A 20,790-nucleotide genomic window follows, 5' to 3' on the forward strand; every position below is an offset into this window, starting at 1 on the left:
TGCGTCGGCATTATTCATGAACGTGATATAAGCTTCAATTAGCTACTTATCGTTTGTTTTAATCTGTTCCTATGACCTATTTATTTATAAGAACGGGATAAAACAGAAATTAACTAGTTGATGCTTGTAAAATTTTATGAATAAGTCGGTTAGTATATAGTATGTAACTTTATATTACCCAAGTTTTTGTTAGGAATAATAATAATTAGCTTATGTTTTGAATTTAGCATTTCTGCCTCGTTTTATATCGAAGGGTGTTGGGTGGGTGGGGAATCACCCGTCCAATGTGTATTTGCGTCTCACATTTTGCTTATTGAGAGAGTGAGACGCAATGCACATTGGACCAAGAAATTGTACAGGTGGAATACCAACCTAACTAGGTCGTATTGTCTAAATTTCCAGGCGTACGTGATATTCGTCCAGAACATGGGCGGTGTGTGGTTGGAGCGTAACCTGACGACTTTCCTCACTCACGTGTTGGACTTGGTCGCCAACCCTAAAGCCGCTAGCTCACACGTCGACGCCGTTTATTCCAGGTACATTTAATTGATCTAAGGCTGTTCACTAATGTCAAAAACAATAGATAATAGTAGTTTATGTGACTGCTACATAATGAAAGGCATTAAAATACGAGTGTGGGTTTATGAAACGAATGAAATGAGTTTCATAATAGTATCACACGAGTGTTTTAATGCCTAATTATGTACAGTTGCATACACTGCTTTATCTACACACATATTATAAACTTTCTATGATATATTCACTAACCTCATAATACAGCCGACATTGGGGGCATTGGGGCACTTTGCTCTCTGGCGGTACTCGCGGCTATGAGGTGGCGTCTCCGAAATATCTTTATCGCACATTTTACACGAAACTTTTGTTATAGTTACTTTAAAAACAACAAAACAAATTATTTTTTACTTACAAACTAATTAAAAGATAAACTGTACGTCAAATGGCGGCAAATGAAAACTTTTTTCACGCACGTCACGCATCCGTAGTTTTTTTTAATTCAAAGACAAACTAGAGTCGGGGTCGAATACCATATCGTCCGATACCAACTTACATGCGAGATTTGTCAATATTGTATGCAATTGTCATTTGATTTCGAATAAAACTTCATCTCGACTGATATTAGAATAGGGGTCAAATCAATTTGTTTCTTTTTTTCAGAGATGTTCGAAATATGAATGCATTACCAAATCGATTTTGATATAGTAATGAAGCTATTACCACATTTTCACAGATAATACATTTCCTGTAACAAAACAGTTTATCGTAATGTGGGCCATTATTTACGGATTTTGAAGGCATCATAGAGAGTTTATGATATGTGTGTAGATAAAATAATTAGTATTGAATTTAGCCTTAAATCTGAAAGCTAAAGTAGCTATAATGCTGTACAGCCCAGTACATTATGCGGTACATTATGTCAGTCAGTCACTAAATACTACTCTATATTCCGTCCCCGGATCTAGCAAATTAAAGGGATGGTGTACTTCTTAGTAGTTAAGTACTTTTTCTCAAAAATGGACGGCAAAGTCGACGTTGCCGTATAAAAATTTGGTCGCGAAGTGCGGAGTTTATGGTCAGTCAATAATTAAAAAGTTAAAAACATTGCAGTCTCGATTTTGGGACTGCAATGTTGCATACAAATTCCATTATTTGTCGAGTTCCAAACTTTTTAAAAGTTTAAATGGCCATATCAAATGAAGGCACAGGCCCATTAAACAGCCAAACAGATGATTAGTAATAATTATTATAATGTTGGTATCGCGACTATTTAGCTGCCTCAAATAGCTTGGCGTATTTTCGGCAGAAAAATACACTACTATTTTAAAATTTAAAAAATATAAAGGCGGCAAAGCAAACTTTTTCAATTGTTTCTACTTTTTTCTGTGAAAATATATATGTAAGAACGTTGCTTCTGTAAAATATTCCTATTATATTTATATTAGTTGCACCATTTTTGAGAAAAGCACTATATATGACTCGGCTGGAAGGCTACTTGCTGGCTTCGGATTCAATTAAACGGACTCCCAAGGTCGTCCGTTTAAAACGAATCCTCAGCCTGCAAGTAGCTACTTCCGAGCCTCGACAATAATGTACTATTTGATTAGTACTCGTAGTAGGTATATGAGTCCAGGTGTGTGCATAATTGTTTTTCATCATATTTTCTCGGAAACGCTCGTATTTGTCATGCTACTTCAATCAACCTCAGTACATACTTTTTGTACCGAGACTGACCGAAATAGCAAGACACGTTCACATCTATAGCACATTATTTGGTGACTAGAATATCAGTTGTCAGATGCTTTAACAATCTAGTTACCAGAAAACATTTGCACTATTTATGTTATCTGTATAATCATCGCGTCTATGTCTATGGTATGTACTACCAACTCTTGTGAATTTCAACAGGAAATGTATAAACTACATTCTACGCAACACTCTTGGCAAGATGTTGGGCGAGAAAGCGCAGGCTTCGGCGTGCCGCGAGATCATTCAGATCGTCATCAAACAGATGAACAGCATCGACTTCAATCCGGAAAACGCCAAGGATTGTAATCAGGTTCGTCGTTTTTACCGGTTAACCTGTTGTCTACCCAGGCCGGAGATCTCCGGCCAATTGTTCGTGACCCTTGTCTCCCATGCCCCACACGCGCCGGAGACCCCGTATTTGTGACGACGGTTTTTTTTTGCACCCGAGATATTTGGCAGGTGAAAAGCAGCTTCAATTTCTTTACTAAAAACTGCTTTTCGACTGGGGTTAAAATGGCCAGAGATCTCCGGCCGTAACAAATACGGGGTACAAAATAATTGACGGAGATCTCCGGCCGGGGTAGATAGAGGGGTGCTTTGTTTTTGGCAGCTTGGTATACGACAGGTTAAGGCCATAAAGGTTCAATTAGAAAGTGATCTTAAATCATCTGTTTCGAATTTGTTTTTAAATTGCTTATTCGGATTGCCAAGACTTCTATCGCCATCTATTGGCACTTCTGAAGTAACCTAACTTTTATTGAGTGAAACTAGATGGCGCAAGTAGTATACAGTTTGTTTAGTTTCTATAACGTTTTAAAGATGACCAAAAATGTTACTATATAATATTAATAAGTATTATATAACCTTCGCCTGTCTAGCAGTCTTTAAAAAACTTTCAACCCAATGTTTACCTCCCTAAGGTTGAATTTCAAAGAAGCCTTTTTAGCTTTACAACATTTGAAGAATGTTTCACATTTGAACGACCTTCAACAGTTTAGGGATTGCGTTGCATGTCGATTCTGGCTATAACGTAGCGCTTTTTATCACTACACCTTATAAAACAAAGTCCCCCGTTGCGTCTGTCTGTTTGTGTGTTTGTTCGCGATAAACTCAAGAACTACTGAACGCATTTTCATGCGTTTTTCACCTATCAATAGAGTGATTCGTGTGAAACCGGGGCGGGTCGCTGGTTCAGGTAAAAGCCGACTGTTCTATGTTCACAAATTGTCATAATTTTTTAGGAGACATTGTTCAGCCAACATCTGCTGGTATGCGCGTTGATGGAAGCGGGTGAGCTCACGCTGCAACTCGGTACTTCAGTGCAAAACCTCGTGTCTGATACCTCGCTGAATATGATAGACGCCATATTCGCGGTAAGTGAAAATAGGTAGTGAAACTGGTAAAAAGTGGTGTAGTACTAGACTCTTCTATATCGACGCGTAACCTGTTTCCCTTTCAAGCCATAAGATGGCAGACCAACCAACGCGCGAGGGAGCAACACTAAATTGAAGAACTTTACGTTAATGAATTTTTTTTTGCTGTAAGCCACGAGTCAGGACTTTCATCGCGCACAGTTCCAGTACTGTATATGTTCTCGAAGGATATTAACAACCATTGCTCAGCACAGGGAGGATTGGAAAGGGAGGGGGAGGCCTTTGCCCAGCAGTTGGACACACACATGGCTAACTAAAAAAAACGATCACTGACAGTCGATTAAGGTGTCATGTATTGTAGGTACTGGAGCACCCGTGCGTAGCAGCCCGCCTGGCCGGTGCGTGGTGCGTGCGGTGCGTGTGCGTGGCGCTGCCGTCGCAGATCACGCCGCTGCTGGACAAGTGCGTGGACGCGCTGGACGCACCGCGCTCGTCACCTACGCCGCATCATATCTCTGGTAACTACTCTATATTAGTCGCTATAGCGCCCATGCGTGGTGCGTGCGGTGCGTGGCGCTGCCGTTACAGATCACGCCGTGCGTTGCTGGACACGTTTTTTTTTTTTTTATGAAATAGGAGGCAAACGAGCAGACGGATCACCTGATGGTAAGTGATTACCGCCGCCCATGGACACCCGCAACACCAGAAGGGTTGCAAGCGCGTTGCCGGCGTTTAAGATAAAAAAAAAGTAAAAAGTAAAAAATATTTTTATTGCACAGAAAGAATACAGTGGTAACATAACAACACGAGTTACTGATAAGAGTTGTGCATAACCAACTTGACATTCGGAGATTCCAGGAGTCCCCGCACTAGGCTAGGCCTGTATCGCGGGAGACCAGATGTACATTGTATGTCATGCAAGTCAACTTAAGATAAGTAAAATAATTTTAATTATAACATTTTTAAAACTATGTAATCTGTTATAACATTACTATTAATTTTTGTTTCTAGGTTCAACTTTAGTATCAGTTAATAATATCTTAGTCTAATCAGTTATTTTTATACCTATTTCTATTAAAGTCTTGAGTTAAACAATTTTTAGAGTTATCAAATTTTAATCTAGTTTAGTTAGTTTTATATTTATTCCATATAAGATGGGAGTACGCTCTTTTCTTGAAGGTTTGTAGGTCGTATCGGTCCGGAAATACCGCTGGCGACAGTTCATTCCACAGTTTGGCTGTGCGAGGCAGGAAGTTTCTGGAGAAACGCACAGTTGAGGACTGCCAACCATCCAAGTGATGAAGATGGTAATGTTGTCGCGTAGGGCGATGGCGAAAAGAAGCGGCAGGGATTAATCCGAACAATTCCTCGGAGCACTCCCCGTTATACATGCGATAGAAAATGCAGAGCGAGGCCACATCTCTACGCAGCGCCAAGGAGTCAAGCCGTTCCGAAAGACGCTGGCAGTCAACAATTCGAGCCGCTCTTCGTTGGATGCGGTCCAGAGGGAGAAGCTGGTATTGGGGTGCCCCTGCCCACAGATGAGAGCAGTATTCCATGTGTGGGCGAACCTGCGCCTTATAAACCTGTAGGCGCTGGGCCGGTGTGAAATACCGTCTCGATCTGTTGAGCACACCGAGCTTCTTGGAGGCTAATTTAGCCTTACCCTCTAGATGACCGCGGAACTGGACTTCACTCGAAATGTCGACACCAAGGATTCCGATACTGGCTGCGGCACTCAGGGGAGTGCTCTCAAAACGAGGTGACGCGACAAACTCTAACTTTTTTGCGGCAAACGCGCAAACCTGTGTCTTGCTAGGGTTAAAACGGACTAAGTTAAGTCGACCCCATTCAGAGACTTCCTTTAGGGAAGTCTCAATTTCAGACACAAGTTTGTTCCGGCTCTCGATGACGTATTCCCGAGAAATATTGGTGCGGCCGGTGTAAAAGGCATCACCTGTACTATCATCAGCATAACAATGAATGCCGCTGATTTGCAGCATGTCATTGATATGCAGAAGGAATAGCGTGGGTGATAGCACACAGCCTTGGGGGAGACCAGCATTCACAGACATGGGGTCTGAGCATTCACCGTCAACTACGACCTTTATGCTTCTGTCTGCTAGAAAGCTACTGACCCATACGCATAATTTCTCGGGAAGCCCATAGGATGGTAGCTTCGAAAGAAGTGCTTTGTGCCAAACGCGATCGAAGGCCTTCGCAATATCCAAGCTAACAGCCAATGCTTCACCCTTTGTCTCGATCGCCTGTGCCCAACGATGTGTCAAGTAGACTAGAAGATCACCAGCCGAGCGGCCTCTACGGAAACCGTATTGTCGGTCACTAAGCAACTGGTGATCCTCTAGGTACCGAAGGAGCTGGCAGTTGATAATGGACTCCATTATCTTCGAGAAAAGGGAGGTTATAGCTATTGGCATGTAGTTGGACGGGTTTGAGCGGTCGCCTTTTTTAGGGATCGGGTGCACCAAAGCTGACTTCCACGAGGTTGGGACTACGCCAGAAGTGTAAGAGAGCCGGAAAAGACGCGTTAAGACCGGTGCCAACTCAGGAGCACACATCTTCAGCACAATCGCAGGGATTCCATCAGGCCCACTCGACTTATGAGTGTCGAGGGAAAGAAGTGCTTTACGCACTGAGCTTTGGTTTAACCGGATATCCGGCATACAGCTCTCGCACCGCGGTATGGTCGGCGGCGCGTATCCCCCGTCATCCAAAGTCGAGTTGGACGCAAAGAGTTTACCCAGAAGGTCGGCTTTGTCTTTTGCGTCGTGGGCCAATGAATCATTTCCCATGTGCAGAGGCGGAAAAGATGGCGTGCAGAAATTTCCCTGGATAGCTTTGGCAAGAGACCAGAACGCACGAGTTCCCGAAGGGAGGCGCTCTAATTTCTCGCCAATTCTACCAATGTGCAGTGACTTTGCTCTGGCAATAACTCTTTTGAAGGACCTGGAGGCAAAGTTATACTCCTTTTTTAATGCGCTAGTCTTTACATCCCGTACTGTCGCTGCATCTACCCAGGCTTGGTAGCACTCTTGCTTTCGGCGAGAGGCCCTTTTGCAGAAGCGACCAAACCAAGGTTGGGATTTGCCACCAACAGGAACCACAGAGGATGGAATGAATAGCTCCATTCCCTGCAGCACAACGTCAGCAACAGAATCAGCAACGACATTGGGATCATCCGGCGTGAAGCAAACCTGCCTCCAAGGGTAGGATGCAAAGAAGGTACGCATCCCGTCCCAATCTGCTGACCTATAGTGCCACACCCGGCGGCTACAAGCAACTCGCCGACGCGGCGGGCACGCGAGTGGCACCGTACTCCGGATCAGGCAATGATCCGACGAACCAAGTGGGGCCTCAACGGAAACATGGTAGTCAACCGGATGAGAGGTCAGCAGAAGGTCCAACAGGGAAGGTTCCTGGCCTTCCACATCTGGGATTCGCGTAGGCGCAGTGACCAATTGTGTTAAGCCATATGCCAGAGCAAAGTTATAAACAGATCTGCCCGCATGATCAGTCTTGCTAGAGCCCAGCCATTCGGCGTTGTGGGCGTTGAAATCACCAAGTATAATGATCTCAGCGGATGGGATCTGTTGCTGCACAGAGTCTGCAGCCATTTGGATCTGCTCAATGAGTCGGTCAGTTTCGGCATCACCGCTATGGGACCTATATAGGCACGAATAGACACGGGGATGATCATCGTTGTCTATACGCAGCCATAAGGTGGAGAGGTCCCTACCTTCAAGTTTGCGGAGGCGGCGAGAACTGATATCGTCTCTAACGTACACGCACACCCCAGCCCTAGGCGAAAAGGAGTGTTCCAGTCCGTACCCAGGGTAGGAGAGATAAGATGTGTCCGCTGGAGACGATATCTGCGTCTCGGTCAAAAAGAGCAAGGCCGGCTTAGCTGTCTCGAGGTGTAGATGGACAGCATTAAGATTGGAATGCAAACCCCTAATGTTGCAGAAGTCCACGGCCAGTGTGGCAAGGGGTGCCGAAGTTGCTTTGCTCTTGCCTCGGGCAGATGATTGAGCGCGGTTTTGCCCCCCCCAGAGTACGACGTGGGGCGGCCTCGGGGTCCACGCTCAGGCATAATATTACCTGAGCATGGAAGCCCAGTGAGGGGTTCTCCAGCGCTAGCGCAGCTGGTACCCTCCTGGGGTAGCCTCTTTAACTGCGACATCATCATTAAGAGAAGAAGGGGGGGGGGGGGTGTGTTGGAGCTCTGGGAACCTTACTCACCATCAGGAACACAGCACTACATACCTACAGAGTAAGCAGCAGTGCTATTATGGCTGTGGTCTTCTGTAAGGTGGGGGTACTCCCCCAGTTGGGCTGCTCCAGTTTCAAGCGTGATGACATTACGCTGTGCCCTACCTCTCTTGTTGGACGTAGTTTAAGGACATACCCGGGTCCAAAAATCGTCGTCCAAAAAACGTGTCACCTTAACCATGTTTGAAAAATACGGAACACTGGTAGTTAATTATTATACACTGTTCTCGACATTTCCTGAGAAGACACTGCTACTGTGATAGGTGGTCAAGTCAAATATTTCTATTCTAGTTTCACTGGAAAATTACTGCTTTTGTTTAAAACAATCATTTAATCACTATACTGAAAAGTCCGTATCTAGGATGTGGGAATCCCTGTAAGGTTCAGGATTTCAGGAGCAACAGCGAAACACGACCGTACCAAAAAACATTTAATTCGACAAGGTCGATGAATGATCTACCCTCCACCTATTTTCACAAATAATTTAAAACTACCCATACATTACAAGAACATTATATGAAGTATTCATAGGCACGGCACGTTATGGTAGGTACTTATGGTGCGGTACAACACAGGAAGTTTGTTCAGTCTTTGTATCAATGTCATTTATTACACATTTTCTCCTACGCAGGATATTCCGCAGCCCTAGCAGCGGTGCTGGGCTCAGTTCGTGTCTCCCCTCTCGGCGTGCCACATGGCCGAGGCAAAGTGGCCTTCAACGCGGCTGAACAGTTGCTAAGATCGGCCGGGCAAAGCAGCCGTCTGACGGCTGCGAGGACTAACGCTGGCTGGCTTATCGTTGGAGCTATTTGCACATTAGGTAATAAATTGTGATTTTAATGGCTTTAGAATCGATCGTCTTTTTTCTCTGGAGGTGCCGCATGGCCGAGGCAAAGTGGTCTTTAACGCGGCTGAAGAGTTGCTGAGATCTGCCGCGGACTACCGCGCCTGCAGAGCAGCGGACTAAAGTTGATTGGCCATGGGCGGGTTAAAGATTTTGAAACTTGAGTATATTTTTTATATATTTTAAAATCTGTTTACAAAATACCTGCTCTCTATCCGCCCAACGATATTTAAGATGACCAACAGGACGGCGTCCAGCCAACCCAACCCAACCCACCCCAACCCACCCAACCCAAGTAAACAACCCAAGTTGGGGGTCGACCCAAGTAGGCCCTTTTGGCTGCCCGATCTTTACCCATCCTTTCTAGGTGTGGCCAAGCCAGCGGAGACGATGCGCTTTGGTCTCACCTATATTCGGCTATTCAGCTCTCCGTGAGCACGGCGTCTGCGAAAGCTGGCATGATACCGCTCTGGACCGAGCAAAGTGGCGTGCTCTTGTGTTGGAGGCCAAAACTCATTTTGGGTCATCGCGCCAGCCAAGTAATTAAGTAAGTTTACAATATACAACAGTTTGTCAAAGACACTTTGAGCAAAAAAAAAGCAATACTGTTTCATTGAATAATTTTACGGTTTAGACTCACTTGTTTTTAGTCACTCGCGCGACATGTTTCGGAGAGCCTAGGTCTCCTTTCTCAAGCACTGACAGTGCGAGCAGCGTTCACGACGGCCGTGTATCGAGATAAGAGTCTAAACCGTAAAATTATTCAATGTTAGTTTGTCTCACAACAGTTTAAATTCGATTAATACTGTTTCAGTTTATGTACAAACATTCCAATGTCGATAGGTGTTCCCGTGGTGCGCGGACTGTTACCGCGAATGCTGTTGCTCTGGAGGAACAGTTTCCCGAGATCCGCCAAGGAGATGGAGTCGGAGAAAGCCCGAGGCGATGCTTTCACCTGGCAGGTGAGTGTCTTACCAATATTACTAAAGTTGATTTTCATATAAAAGTTTACGATTCTTTATAAGCGTTTTTACGAAGAGATGATACCGTTCATGGTCTTTGACCACCAAAGACGTCAACTGACGCGCGCGGTGTCAACCTTCGTGCATAAGGTCCACTTTGACGTGCCGCCACACAATAGGTAGCGTGGCGTGGCGTTCAATAGAATTGTCTCAGAGCAGAAAACCGTAATACAAAACTGATGTTACATAAGGGTGGTATTCCACCTGTCCAATTTCTTTGTCCAATGTACATTACGTCTTACTCTCTCATTAAGCAAGATGTGAGATGCAAATACACATTGGACAAAGATATTAGACAGATGAAATACCACCCTAAGCCATGTAAATATAAAATTTTGTTGTTGCGTGATACAATGAAATTTAAAATCCACAGATTATGAACGGTTCCAACTGACGGTACTGTTTCTTTTGAATAGGTGACATTGGAAGGACGCGCCGGGGCGTTGTCGGCGCTGCACAGCTTGCTGATTCACTGTCCGTCACTAGTCAACAACGACGATACCGCCAAACGGTTGACACAGCCCATAGATGGAGCGATCGCGGTCCTTACCAAGTAAGTCAAAGCTTATCAAAATAAAAAGGACATTTTTATTTGAACTAGTAATGATGAGGTTATCACAAACTTGGTGCGCTAATTTAAACCTGCTTATGGATCTTTTTTACATTACTCCAAAAAAATATTTCCTGTTTAGACAAACTTTACTTTAATACACGGACTTGCTGAACTCGATCAATCAGATTATTCGATCCATGCTTAAGTTAAGGCAGGTGTAAGAAAAGTGTGTCAATCTATCTGTGATATGGTGGTTGCCGCCGATGTGTTTAACCTTGATTGGAACCAAAATAAGTTCTACATATTATTTGTTCACCAGTGTTGGCGGCGTACTTCGCAACTACGGCGGTTCTCTAAAAGCACCGGCAGCGCTACTGAGACTCCGGCTATATCAGGCCTGCGCGGCGCTGGGGCCGGGCGCGCAGCCCGCGGCGCCGCTGCTGCGGCTGCTGGCGGGCGAGCTGGCCGGCACGCCGGACCCGACCACCGCCAACCTCGCCACTGGTCAGTACAGCACCGGCAGCGCTGACTCCGCCTGTACAGTCACCACACGGGATTGTTATGCCATTTAGGGTTTTTGCTAAATTGGAAATTCTATAGCGTAAGTATTGAACAACCAATTTAGCTAGGTCCCTAAATTTCGCAACAATCACGGAGCGTAGGTAATGGTACAAACTGACGCTGTCGCAGCCCGAGAAGTCTAAAGTTGCACTTTATTTTATTTTTTTATTTGTTGCAATGTTCTGACTTTACTGACTTTCAACATAAACATCATCATCTTATTGGTATGAGCCGGGGTTTGAACCCGCGATCTCCGGATTGAAAGTCGCGCGCTTTACCGCCAGGCTGCCAAAGATTACAATGCATGATATGAATTATACCTTCTCTTTATATAGGTATGCTACGAAGCGCTATGCATCCCCACGATACTATTTTGCTGGGAGACGAAGGCTGGATCTACGACACAGATCATGCTGAAATTGAAGAACAGGTATGATTTTCATTCTAGTATTTTTCATTTATAAATAGGCTTTTACACTTAAAGGTGGGTTACCGCCGCTGCTATACCACCTGCACTACATTATTACTACTACACTGTTGGCACTTGACTAACACTAAAACATTAATTGCCGACGCATTATAATTAACAAGTTTCGTGACGCGAAGTCGCGTCTTCGGCAATGGATGGTTTCGGCGGGTATTGCTCAGAGAATTTATATGAGAAGAAATTATCTTACTTTGGAAGTAAGTTTGGAGGCATCAAACAAGTCTGTCAAATACAGTCAAGCATTATATTATTTGACGACTCAGGCGGTAGATTTAGCGCGATAACTATAACGGCTTAGTTTTATTCTTAACCAGCGACCCGCCCCGGCTTCGCAGGGGTTAACAAATTATACACACCTTTTTTTATAGCTGATATCGGCGCTCAGCGCTAGTGGGTCGGGAGCCCTGGAGCACGATCCCTGCTGCTTGTATCGCGGCGGGGCGGCCGCGCAGCCGCTAGGAGTTGCGGTCATCGACGCCTGTGTGGCACTGTTCCCGCACACCTTCGCCAGGGCTGCCAATAAACACAGGTATTTACATTATTATAGCTTATAGTTTATTTGCCCAAAGCTGATAAAGTGTATGTCATGACGGTGTATAACATTCTTGGCTTTTAAAATTTACATAAGTAGCGAATAGTGTTGAAGGTTATCAACAATACATCCATTTTATATTTGCGCCTATAAGTTACCGTTATTCACAAAAAATTACACTTAACTCGAATGATTCACAAAAATTTACACTTAACTCGAAAAAAAAAATCTAATCTAACCTACAAATAAACTGTTTTAGCGCCACTTGCACCATCCCTCTAACCCGGGGTTAACCGGTTAAACCGTCAACCCACTGTCAAATTGTTCTGGTAACCATGGTAACTCCAGGTTTAACCGGTTAACCCCATGCTAGTGGGATGGTGTAAGTGGCGCTTAGAATCGCAAAATTACAATATTTTTATGAATAATGAATGACTTTTCCATAGGCAACAAATGTTAGAACACTTCACGGAGTGTATCAAGATGTCGAAGGGCACACGTCAGGAGGCCATACAAGTGAACGTTTACACCGCGCTGCTCCTGGCGCTGAGGACGCTCGCCGAGCAGAAGAGCTCGCTCGGACAGGATGCTGTGAAGACGGCTGCTACTGAACTTATTCTTGTAAGTAAATATAACAATGTACGATACAAGTGAACGTGTTCACGTAATCAGCTACATGTATACTATACTTTCTGGTAAACGTTATATTTTTGGTAACGATTAAAGCTTTTTAAGCGTGAAATTTTCGTCCCTAGGCAACACAATGACATCATGCTCAGTTTCCTAAATAATTACAATCTCAAGAAAAAAATGTTCGTTCAATTTATCTTTCCACAGTCCGGCCTATCATCAGCCAGCATTCCGGTCCGCGCGGCGGCGGCGTCCTGCGCCGGCCGGCTCTGCGGCTGCGTCACCGAAGCCGAGAGCCAAGCGATCAGCGAGCGAGTGCTGGCCCTGACTCGCTCCACCGTGCGAACCACCAGGGCCGCGGCCGCTGCGGCCGTGGGAGCCGTGCAGCGGGCGCGGGGAGGCAGTTCAGCGGCCGCGTTGCCGGCGTTGCGAGCGATGGCGCAGGACGCGAACGGACAGGAGGCCCAGGTTAGTTCTGGGAGTATGAATAAAATCGTCGGTACGAATGACCATAGAATAACGATCTTTTTTGAGTTTTATACGGTTTCATTCGATCGGTTGCACCAAACCATCTGTCACTGTTAAAACGTTCACAAAATTTTATCTTATGGGAAGTTTCAAGTATTGGACGACGTTGATCATGATCAGTCCGTCAACTGGCGCTTATCTACCCGCGAGATGGACTACGTCTGATTCTCACTGTATTAATTAGAGAAGGACGGGGAGTCTATATCTTGGGTGAGATACTGTCGCGCCGCTCCTGTGCTATTAGGCCTACTGCGAACTGTTAGGGCTGCCAATTTTTTTTATCTTTATAAACAGAATGGGATCCTTTAGCCTTTACTAACTCAACTGCTATTTTCACCAGGTCTGGGCTCTCCACGCGCTCTCCGTGTTAGCCGATGCCTCAGGACCCATGTTCCGCAGCCACGTAGAGTCGACCCTCAACGTGGCCTTGAAGCTGCTGTTCACGGCGCCGCCCTTCCAAGAGGACTTACATCGCAGCGTCGGGAGATTGCTGTCTGCGCTGATCACTGTTGTTGGGCCTGAGTTGCAAGGTAGGATAATCTAGCTATCTGTAAATGGTATCCTTGGTTTGCCTCGTGATTTTGACCTACTACCTTTTTTAATACCTTTTTATTAGCAACATTCATAATGCTCTAGTTTCCTAGGATAGCGGTGCCGTCATATAGCGGCCGTCTCCATACAAATATTACGACATCCATATTTAGCCGTATCATTTAATATGGAGACGGCCGCTATATGACGGCACCGCTATCCTAGGAAAACCAATCTTTACTGATCATCGGCGGACCTTATGCATTTGCTAATTTTGCAATGTGTTCCGAATTGTTGAATTTAAGGTGGATGTGTAGGGCTGTCCTGCCGACTAGCCACCAAAAGATGGCGTGATTGTGCACAAATTGCGGATTATCACTATTTCTTTCAAAACCCAAACAATTTTCTAAGATGTGTTAATATTGGCGCAAACAATAAAAAATATTACGTCTAAATCGAAATATATTCCACTCAACAGTGTCTCATTTCATCAAAATCTGACAAAACTGCAAAATATTGCAATTTCATGCATTCACGCACACTACCATATCCCCCAGTGTCAGTCTTGTGACCATTAAGCCAAAACAGACTAGAGGTCGCTAGTACAGAAGATGGCTTTTCTGATTACTCTCATTAGCTAACTAGGGACAAAAGTGTAAACTAGATGGCGCGGTGTAAGAGATGATTTTTTTTGCAAGATTAATTTAAGGTAAAGGCGCATCCAGACGAACTGAATTTAGCACCAGAATGGGCGGATTGTCTATGGTCACGGACGGTATATTCTGTAAGGCCTCGACAGACCTTGCTACAAATACCGGAATGGAACGGAAATCACATGCAATTATCGGTGAGGTATATAGAGGTCCATACAATAAATTCGTGACCGTATGCAGACCTTTATTATTCTTTTTTGCTCGACGCTGCCTTCGACTGCCATACATTTGTTATACTACCTACATAAGCAATACCCACATTATATGCACGTAGCGTACGTTTCGTGGCTCCTGGCCGAGGCGTTAGCTTGGTCCGATTTTAAGCTACCTACATTCCAAATTGTAAATTTCAAAGGTCACGATTACATACTTTCTACAATGTTTGTTTTCACACCGCAATGAATGATGAGTGTTTCCAAATGGTCCAAAAGAGCTTTTTCCAAAAAAAAAATAGACCTGAGTCTCACAGACCCTATATATTATAATAATTTGTTTATCTAGTTCTTCCAGCTCAAAATCACTGGCATATTCAATCCTGATAGTAAAAAAATCCTCCAAATATTTGTGGCTTTCCATTACAAATGGGTCCTTATACTCCAAGTGCAATAAGGTCCTTTCCAACTGAAATTCTTATAAAAAGGTTCTTATTGCACATGAAACATAAGGACCATTGCATTGTCTGAATGGAAAGCCACATTTGTATGGAAATTGTAGATTCCACTAAGTAGGTACGTCAAACCATGAAGTTATATTGTTTAAACTGGAGCGAGTTGTCAGTTTTTTTGCCATACTAATTTGAACCTTATCACCGAGACAGAATGTTGTTCGTACCAGACTAGAGAAAACGGTCCACATGAGATAGAAAAACCTGAGCCCTGTGTCTCACTCGCACATGTTGCCAATGTTAAAAAGATACCATTGTGATAGAAATTATATCAATATACTACTGAAATTCATTACCTTCTTATACTATTTTAGTGCTATATTCTAATTACAGTTCTGATATCTTTTAAGTAATTTGTTAATTATTATGATGTTAATATTATTAACTGATTAAGCCAAGCATGTGCGCAACAAAAAAAACAGTAAATTGAATATGGTAGAAATTGTAGTAACTTTGAATATTAATTGGTATCCCCAACTTGATGACGATTAGGGTCACCATGATGTCGGTACGATTTGGATCGGTCTTACAAAATTGTTATTTCCTACTTAATGTAAAAATAACTTTACCTAAATAGTATACTAATAAATAAATAAAGATATACTTATTTTGGCATGTTTAATTATTCGGTTCACGTAATGAGAGCTACATAATTGCCAAAAATTAAATCCGAAGTCCTTACATTACAGACTCATATTTTTATACATAGTATTTAATTACTGGAACGTTAATTCTAACTATTTATATATATGTAATCGATTCTATATAGGTTGGGCCGACATTTCCGTCAGTATACAAAAGCGGCAAATTTGAAAATGTTGTTTCAATTACAGATCTACGATGACGCTAACGCTTAAAGAATAGCTAAAGTATGCAAAAGGGAAGTCATCACGTATATGAACACACCATGAGTATGATATTGATAGTGATAGGTATTTTGTTAAATTATGAATTATGAAGAGCATAAATAGTGTAGAATGCCGGTTTACACAGTTAAATGTAAGTTTTTATTTCGTCGTGTGCTAATATTTTATCATTTTAGTCAATAATCAAGATAATTTCGTGTAAAAACATAAATTGTTACGCTACGCTAGGGCTTCACAAAATGACTAGTATCGATAACCAGTGGGCATAGTAATAATATAAATTTATTTGCGTTGCAAGTGTTGAAAGTAGGAATTAAATTCGCAACGAGTGGTGATAAATTAAAACACGACCGAAGGCAGCGTTTTTAATCGATACGATTTGCGAATTACCAAGTACAACTACAACGTTTTACCCGACCCTAGATATTTGTCTCGCTCTCTCTTATAGCTGTCTTTGATAGAAATAGAAAATATTTATTTGGCGTACAAAAACATACCTACATTACGGTAAGTACACCATAAAGTTAACAATAGAGTAAACATACACCAAATAGGATGCCGCTCAGCATAAGCAGTGTCTGTAAGACACTACGCTGGTTTTCACCCAATACGTACGATGGACGTACGGCGGACCACCTTCCTCACAATAAACCACGATCGCATTGATCGCGATCCAATACGCCCATCCCATCTGTAACAGCTTTTATAACGACTAAAAGCTTTATAACGACTAAATTAAGTAAGGTTGTGTGAAGCGTTTTACAGAAGAGAAAAAAACTATATCCATCTCTTTTCTGGGGCAATTATACTAGCATAGGGTAAATACAGTATGATTCTCTCTGATTATGCACGAATGAGAAAAGATCCTGGCCAAACTATACATTCCATCTTATGCTAATATCCCACATTCATATGACTTATGGTCACCCTAATTAGAAAGAGATGGAGGGCTCAGGTTTGACCTCTCATGTGGACACACTTTTTGGCCAGTGTACACTATCCAGTTTACTCTCTACGTCCGTGCGTCAAACACGTACAAGTGAAGTACTAAAACGTGACGTAATGGAACGGACATCTCGGGACATTTTTTTAAGTGGTAGTACGGAATGCTGACGGTGTAGAATGAGCCCAAAAATGTGCATGGACACAAAGTTAAATTTCAATGCAGAACTGAAATATTCATGTTTTAGTTTAGGGGAAAGTACCTACCTAACCTAATGCAAGCTTTAAAGCTACTATTCCATCCGCTTACCGAGCGCGTCGAATGGGATGACCGCTTGGGCTAACCAGTATGGTCGTATTTTCCGATTATTCACAGTTCTTAGATCTCTAGAGGGTTCAGCCAAGATGCCAATCATTTGCGACAGAGAGACGTCAGAGTTTCGTTCGCTATGGCGCAAACGATTGATATCTTGGCTAGGCACTCAGTTCACACTACGTTGGACAGCGGTGAGAGAAACTCAATTCCCTAGTACTCGCCCGATATTTGTTTTACTCTGCCTGCTTATTAATTAACGATTGATCCGACTTTCCTTCTTCAAAGAATAAGTATTTCAAGTTAATTACTAAAGTGATACAAAAAGCTTAATATCACTAATAGATATTAGAAGTACTTATACATGCAGAGTGTAGTCTAGTCGACAAGTTCAAAATGGTGAAAAATAGAGATACTACTAAAAATACGTGTGATACCTGGATTCGGATGATGTATAGAAAAATGTATTCGAAGCGTTTATTAGAACACAAAAAAAATCAAAAGTTATAGACATAAAAGGCGGAAAAGAGAAGATACCGTCAACCGGGATGAATAGGGATGATAGGGGTGATAGGGAAGGTCTTCTAATAAGACCGCGTTTTCGCGTAGCAGCACGGGATATGGTAGCTGCTCTCACTGACCCAAGAAGAAAATCCACCCTGTATGTATACCTTTTCGTTGCCTGACCTAATATTAAGTAAGTTTCAATAATTGGTCAATGCACAAATTTATAATTCTTACGTGCTATTTAGTAGCTACTTCATAATACCGCATGAGTTTGTGCCGCACCATAACGATAGTACCTTGTAGTCGACCGGGGTACCACATTACGATATTATATAATAATAGTAGACAGTATTAACAGATTCTGCCCCATGTTCCGGCCCTGCCCAACCTTACGTGTAGCAGAGGAAGAAAGTTGGAAAGGGGCAGAATCTGTGAATACTGTCTACTATAATATAATAATGTGATACTCCGCTCGACCGCAATGGTATAATGGTTATATATTTTTTGATTCATATATATTTTATATAATTGTCACAAGATTTAAAAGAATTTTGGGTAATTCTTAACAGGAAATGAGTTCTGTGTCGAAACTTCGTAACAATTGTCATGTTTCTTGTGACAATTGTCATTAGCTTCGCCAAATAAGTACCTACCTACTTATTTATTGTATAATAGTATGCTGACTAGGTATTTTTTTACACTTAAATTTCATAGTTTTTTTAAATATTTACTTATCTTGAAAAAATTAAAAACTTCGTAATGTTGATTGATCAAGTGCGGGCTAAGCGTATTCAGTGCACTCCGCGAGCTCTTGAGATTTGCCTCAAAAATGGCGTGAATGGCCGCTAAGACCGAAATACTTGTTTTTAAATAATTATGTCATGCGTCGCCTGTTTGGGTTTGGATATGTATATGTAGGGCACATACTGACTGATACCATGGACAATATTGTATGTATGGCCATGGGACAAAACGGAAACGTACACATGCATTAGGGTATTTAGAGCCAGTAGACAGTATCATAACAACCGGTGTAGTGGTAGTGGTTACGAAGAAATTAACTAATTACGATTTTTTACTTTGGAGCAGCCTGTATGTGTTAGTAGCTCCTGAGGTAACCTTCTTCGACCTTTCTGATTATCTTTCTTATTTATGACACTAATAAGATTCTGACTTTTAATAAACGTCATTATTGCCGCACATTTTCGAACAAATTGTTAAAAGCACTGCCAAGGATTAATACAATACAGGGTATATTGTTTCAAATAAATAAATCATTCATTATACATACCACATGCTACAAAGTATATTTCAGAGTTTTTCAGGGCGAAACATTATTCCATACTTTATTCATTTTAGGCCCTGGGTAATGTTTAAGTAATCATAACTATTACAACACAGTAAACTAAAGAAAATAAAAGTATTTTCTTATTGTACTATTAAATTAAAAAAAAAAACAACATATGATTTTACCAAATTTGAGTATATTTACAAATAGGTACTTATTTTTTTCATTTTCACTGGTTCTGTTGTGGCCAGGTGATATTTAGGAGTTCACTCCCGTAGGCAGGATATCGGTAGCGGATGTTTGTGTTTGATGATCAGCTAAAAAGGATCAAAATAGATAATATTAACCAATAAGGAATGAGGATAATAAATTTTAAGAAAATCTAGTTGAGACTAGTTGAGTCTAGTTTTAAAGTTACTTAAAATGAAATTACTATACTTAAGTTTTTATATTATTTACAATTAATAAGCTTATTTATTTATTTAATAACATTTATACAACTTTATAACAAAACACTAAAACTTATATAAAAAAAAAAACAATTAATTAAATTTGCCCTGTTACTATGTATGTTAGTTAGTGTATCTAGGTCAAATCTTGAAAGCTAAATTTAGGCTTACGGCTCGATTCGGAAAATGAATTAGATTTCTACTAGACTTCAACAAGTTACAATACGGATAATTTAAAGATATTTGTAAGGTAGATATGTCAAAGGTCATTGGGCGTTTTGTTCGGATATATGACCCACAGCGTACACAAACGAAATAGGGCTAGGTATGTAGGTAAATGTATCTGCTACCCACTGGTATGAGTCGCATTCTTGCAAGACATGGGAGAATTGAGAAAAAAATAAAAATCATTTCTCATCATTATAGCATTTTTGCAATGAATTAAGTCAGAACTATTGGAATTATTTCAAATATACTTTGAATAGCTGCTGTTAGATTACGTTGCTGTTGTTATATTGTTTAATATCAATAGGAACAAAAATAAAATCCAGTTCTAAAAAAACAATATTTTTATTCTGCTTGATCAAAATCAATTGTTAATTCGTCTAAAAAGGCAGCAGCAGGCGCGTCAATCACTTCTTGATGCCTGGCCCATGATAAAAAATAGACTACGCTTGCAGCATGTGCACAGCTTCCGACGGTTTAGGCGGAGTATGTCACTTTCTTAAGAGGGCACTTTCGAGTTAGGTCACGTTCTAAGGACGTCACTTTCTGAGGACGTCACATTCTGAGTTCGTCACTTTCTGAGGTCGTCACATTCTGAGCACGTCACTTTCTGAGAACGCCACTTTTCGTGGGCGTTACTTTCTGAGTACGTCACTTTTTTATACTAAGATTTAAGCGTATACTTGCACGAACAATGGATACCAGCAATCAGCTGTACGGCATACGGCCGCTTTTATGTATGACATATACAGGTTGTTTTTTCAGTCGCCATTGAAGGAAAATATGAATCTATAGAGGATAACGGGCGTCTGAATCCAAACGGCAACGACAGTTTCCTGTTATCGTCTATAGATTCGTATTTCCCTTCAATGGTCACTGAAAAAACATTCTGTATGTCATACATAAAAGTGGCCTTATACCGTACCGCTAATATAATTTCTGGTATCCATTGTTCGTGCAGGCGCACGGTGCACGTGCATGCTAAAAAAGTGACGTACTCAGAAAGTGACGAACTCCGAATGTGACGTCTTCAGAAAGTGGCGTTCTCAGAAAGTGACGTACTCAGAATGTGACGACCACAGAAAGTGACAAACCCAGAATGTGACGTCCTCAGACAGTGACGTCCTCAGAAAGTGACCTAGCTCGAAAGTGACCTCGTAAGAAAGTGACATACTCCGCCTAAACCCTTCCGACGGTAGTGCGATGG

The 20,790-nt window shown here is 42.1% G+C and overlaps 1 protein-coding gene across 1 annotated transcript in view; it reads left to right on the top strand.

Moving 5' to 3' along the window:
• The window catches only part of LOC134794757 (HEAT repeat-containing protein 5B), a 58,692-nt gene that overhangs the window by 5,277 nt on the left and 32,625 nt on the right, over window positions 1-20,790 (top strand). The window contains exons 8-20 of the mRNA XM_063766542.1: window positions 403-536; window positions 2,425-2,575; window positions 3,507-3,638; window positions 4,000-4,156; window positions 8,560-8,748; window positions 9,616-9,734; window positions 10,211-10,347; window positions 10,667-10,851; window positions 11,244-11,338; window positions 11,764-11,924; window positions 12,374-12,548; window positions 12,765-13,025; window positions 13,426-13,615. Coding sequence (XP_063622612.1) covers window positions 403-536; window positions 2,425-2,575; window positions 3,507-3,638; window positions 4,000-4,156; window positions 8,560-8,748; window positions 9,616-9,734; window positions 10,211-10,347; window positions 10,667-10,851; window positions 11,244-11,338; window positions 11,764-11,924; window positions 12,374-12,548; window positions 12,765-13,025; window positions 13,426-13,615 — 2,086 coding nt within the window. The remainder of the gene's footprint in view (window positions 1-402; window positions 537-2,424; window positions 2,576-3,506; window positions 3,639-3,999; window positions 4,157-8,559; window positions 8,749-9,615; window positions 9,735-10,210; window positions 10,348-10,666; window positions 10,852-11,243; window positions 11,339-11,763; window positions 11,925-12,373; window positions 12,549-12,764; window positions 13,026-13,425; window positions 13,616-20,790) is intronic.

The sequence above is a fragment of the Cydia splendana genome, chromosome 1, assembly GCF_910591565.1.
Source record: "Cydia splendana chromosome 1, ilCydSple1.2, whole genome shotgun sequence".
Classification (NCBI taxonomy): Eukaryota; Metazoa; Arthropoda; class Insecta; order Lepidoptera; family Tortricidae; genus Cydia; species Cydia splendana.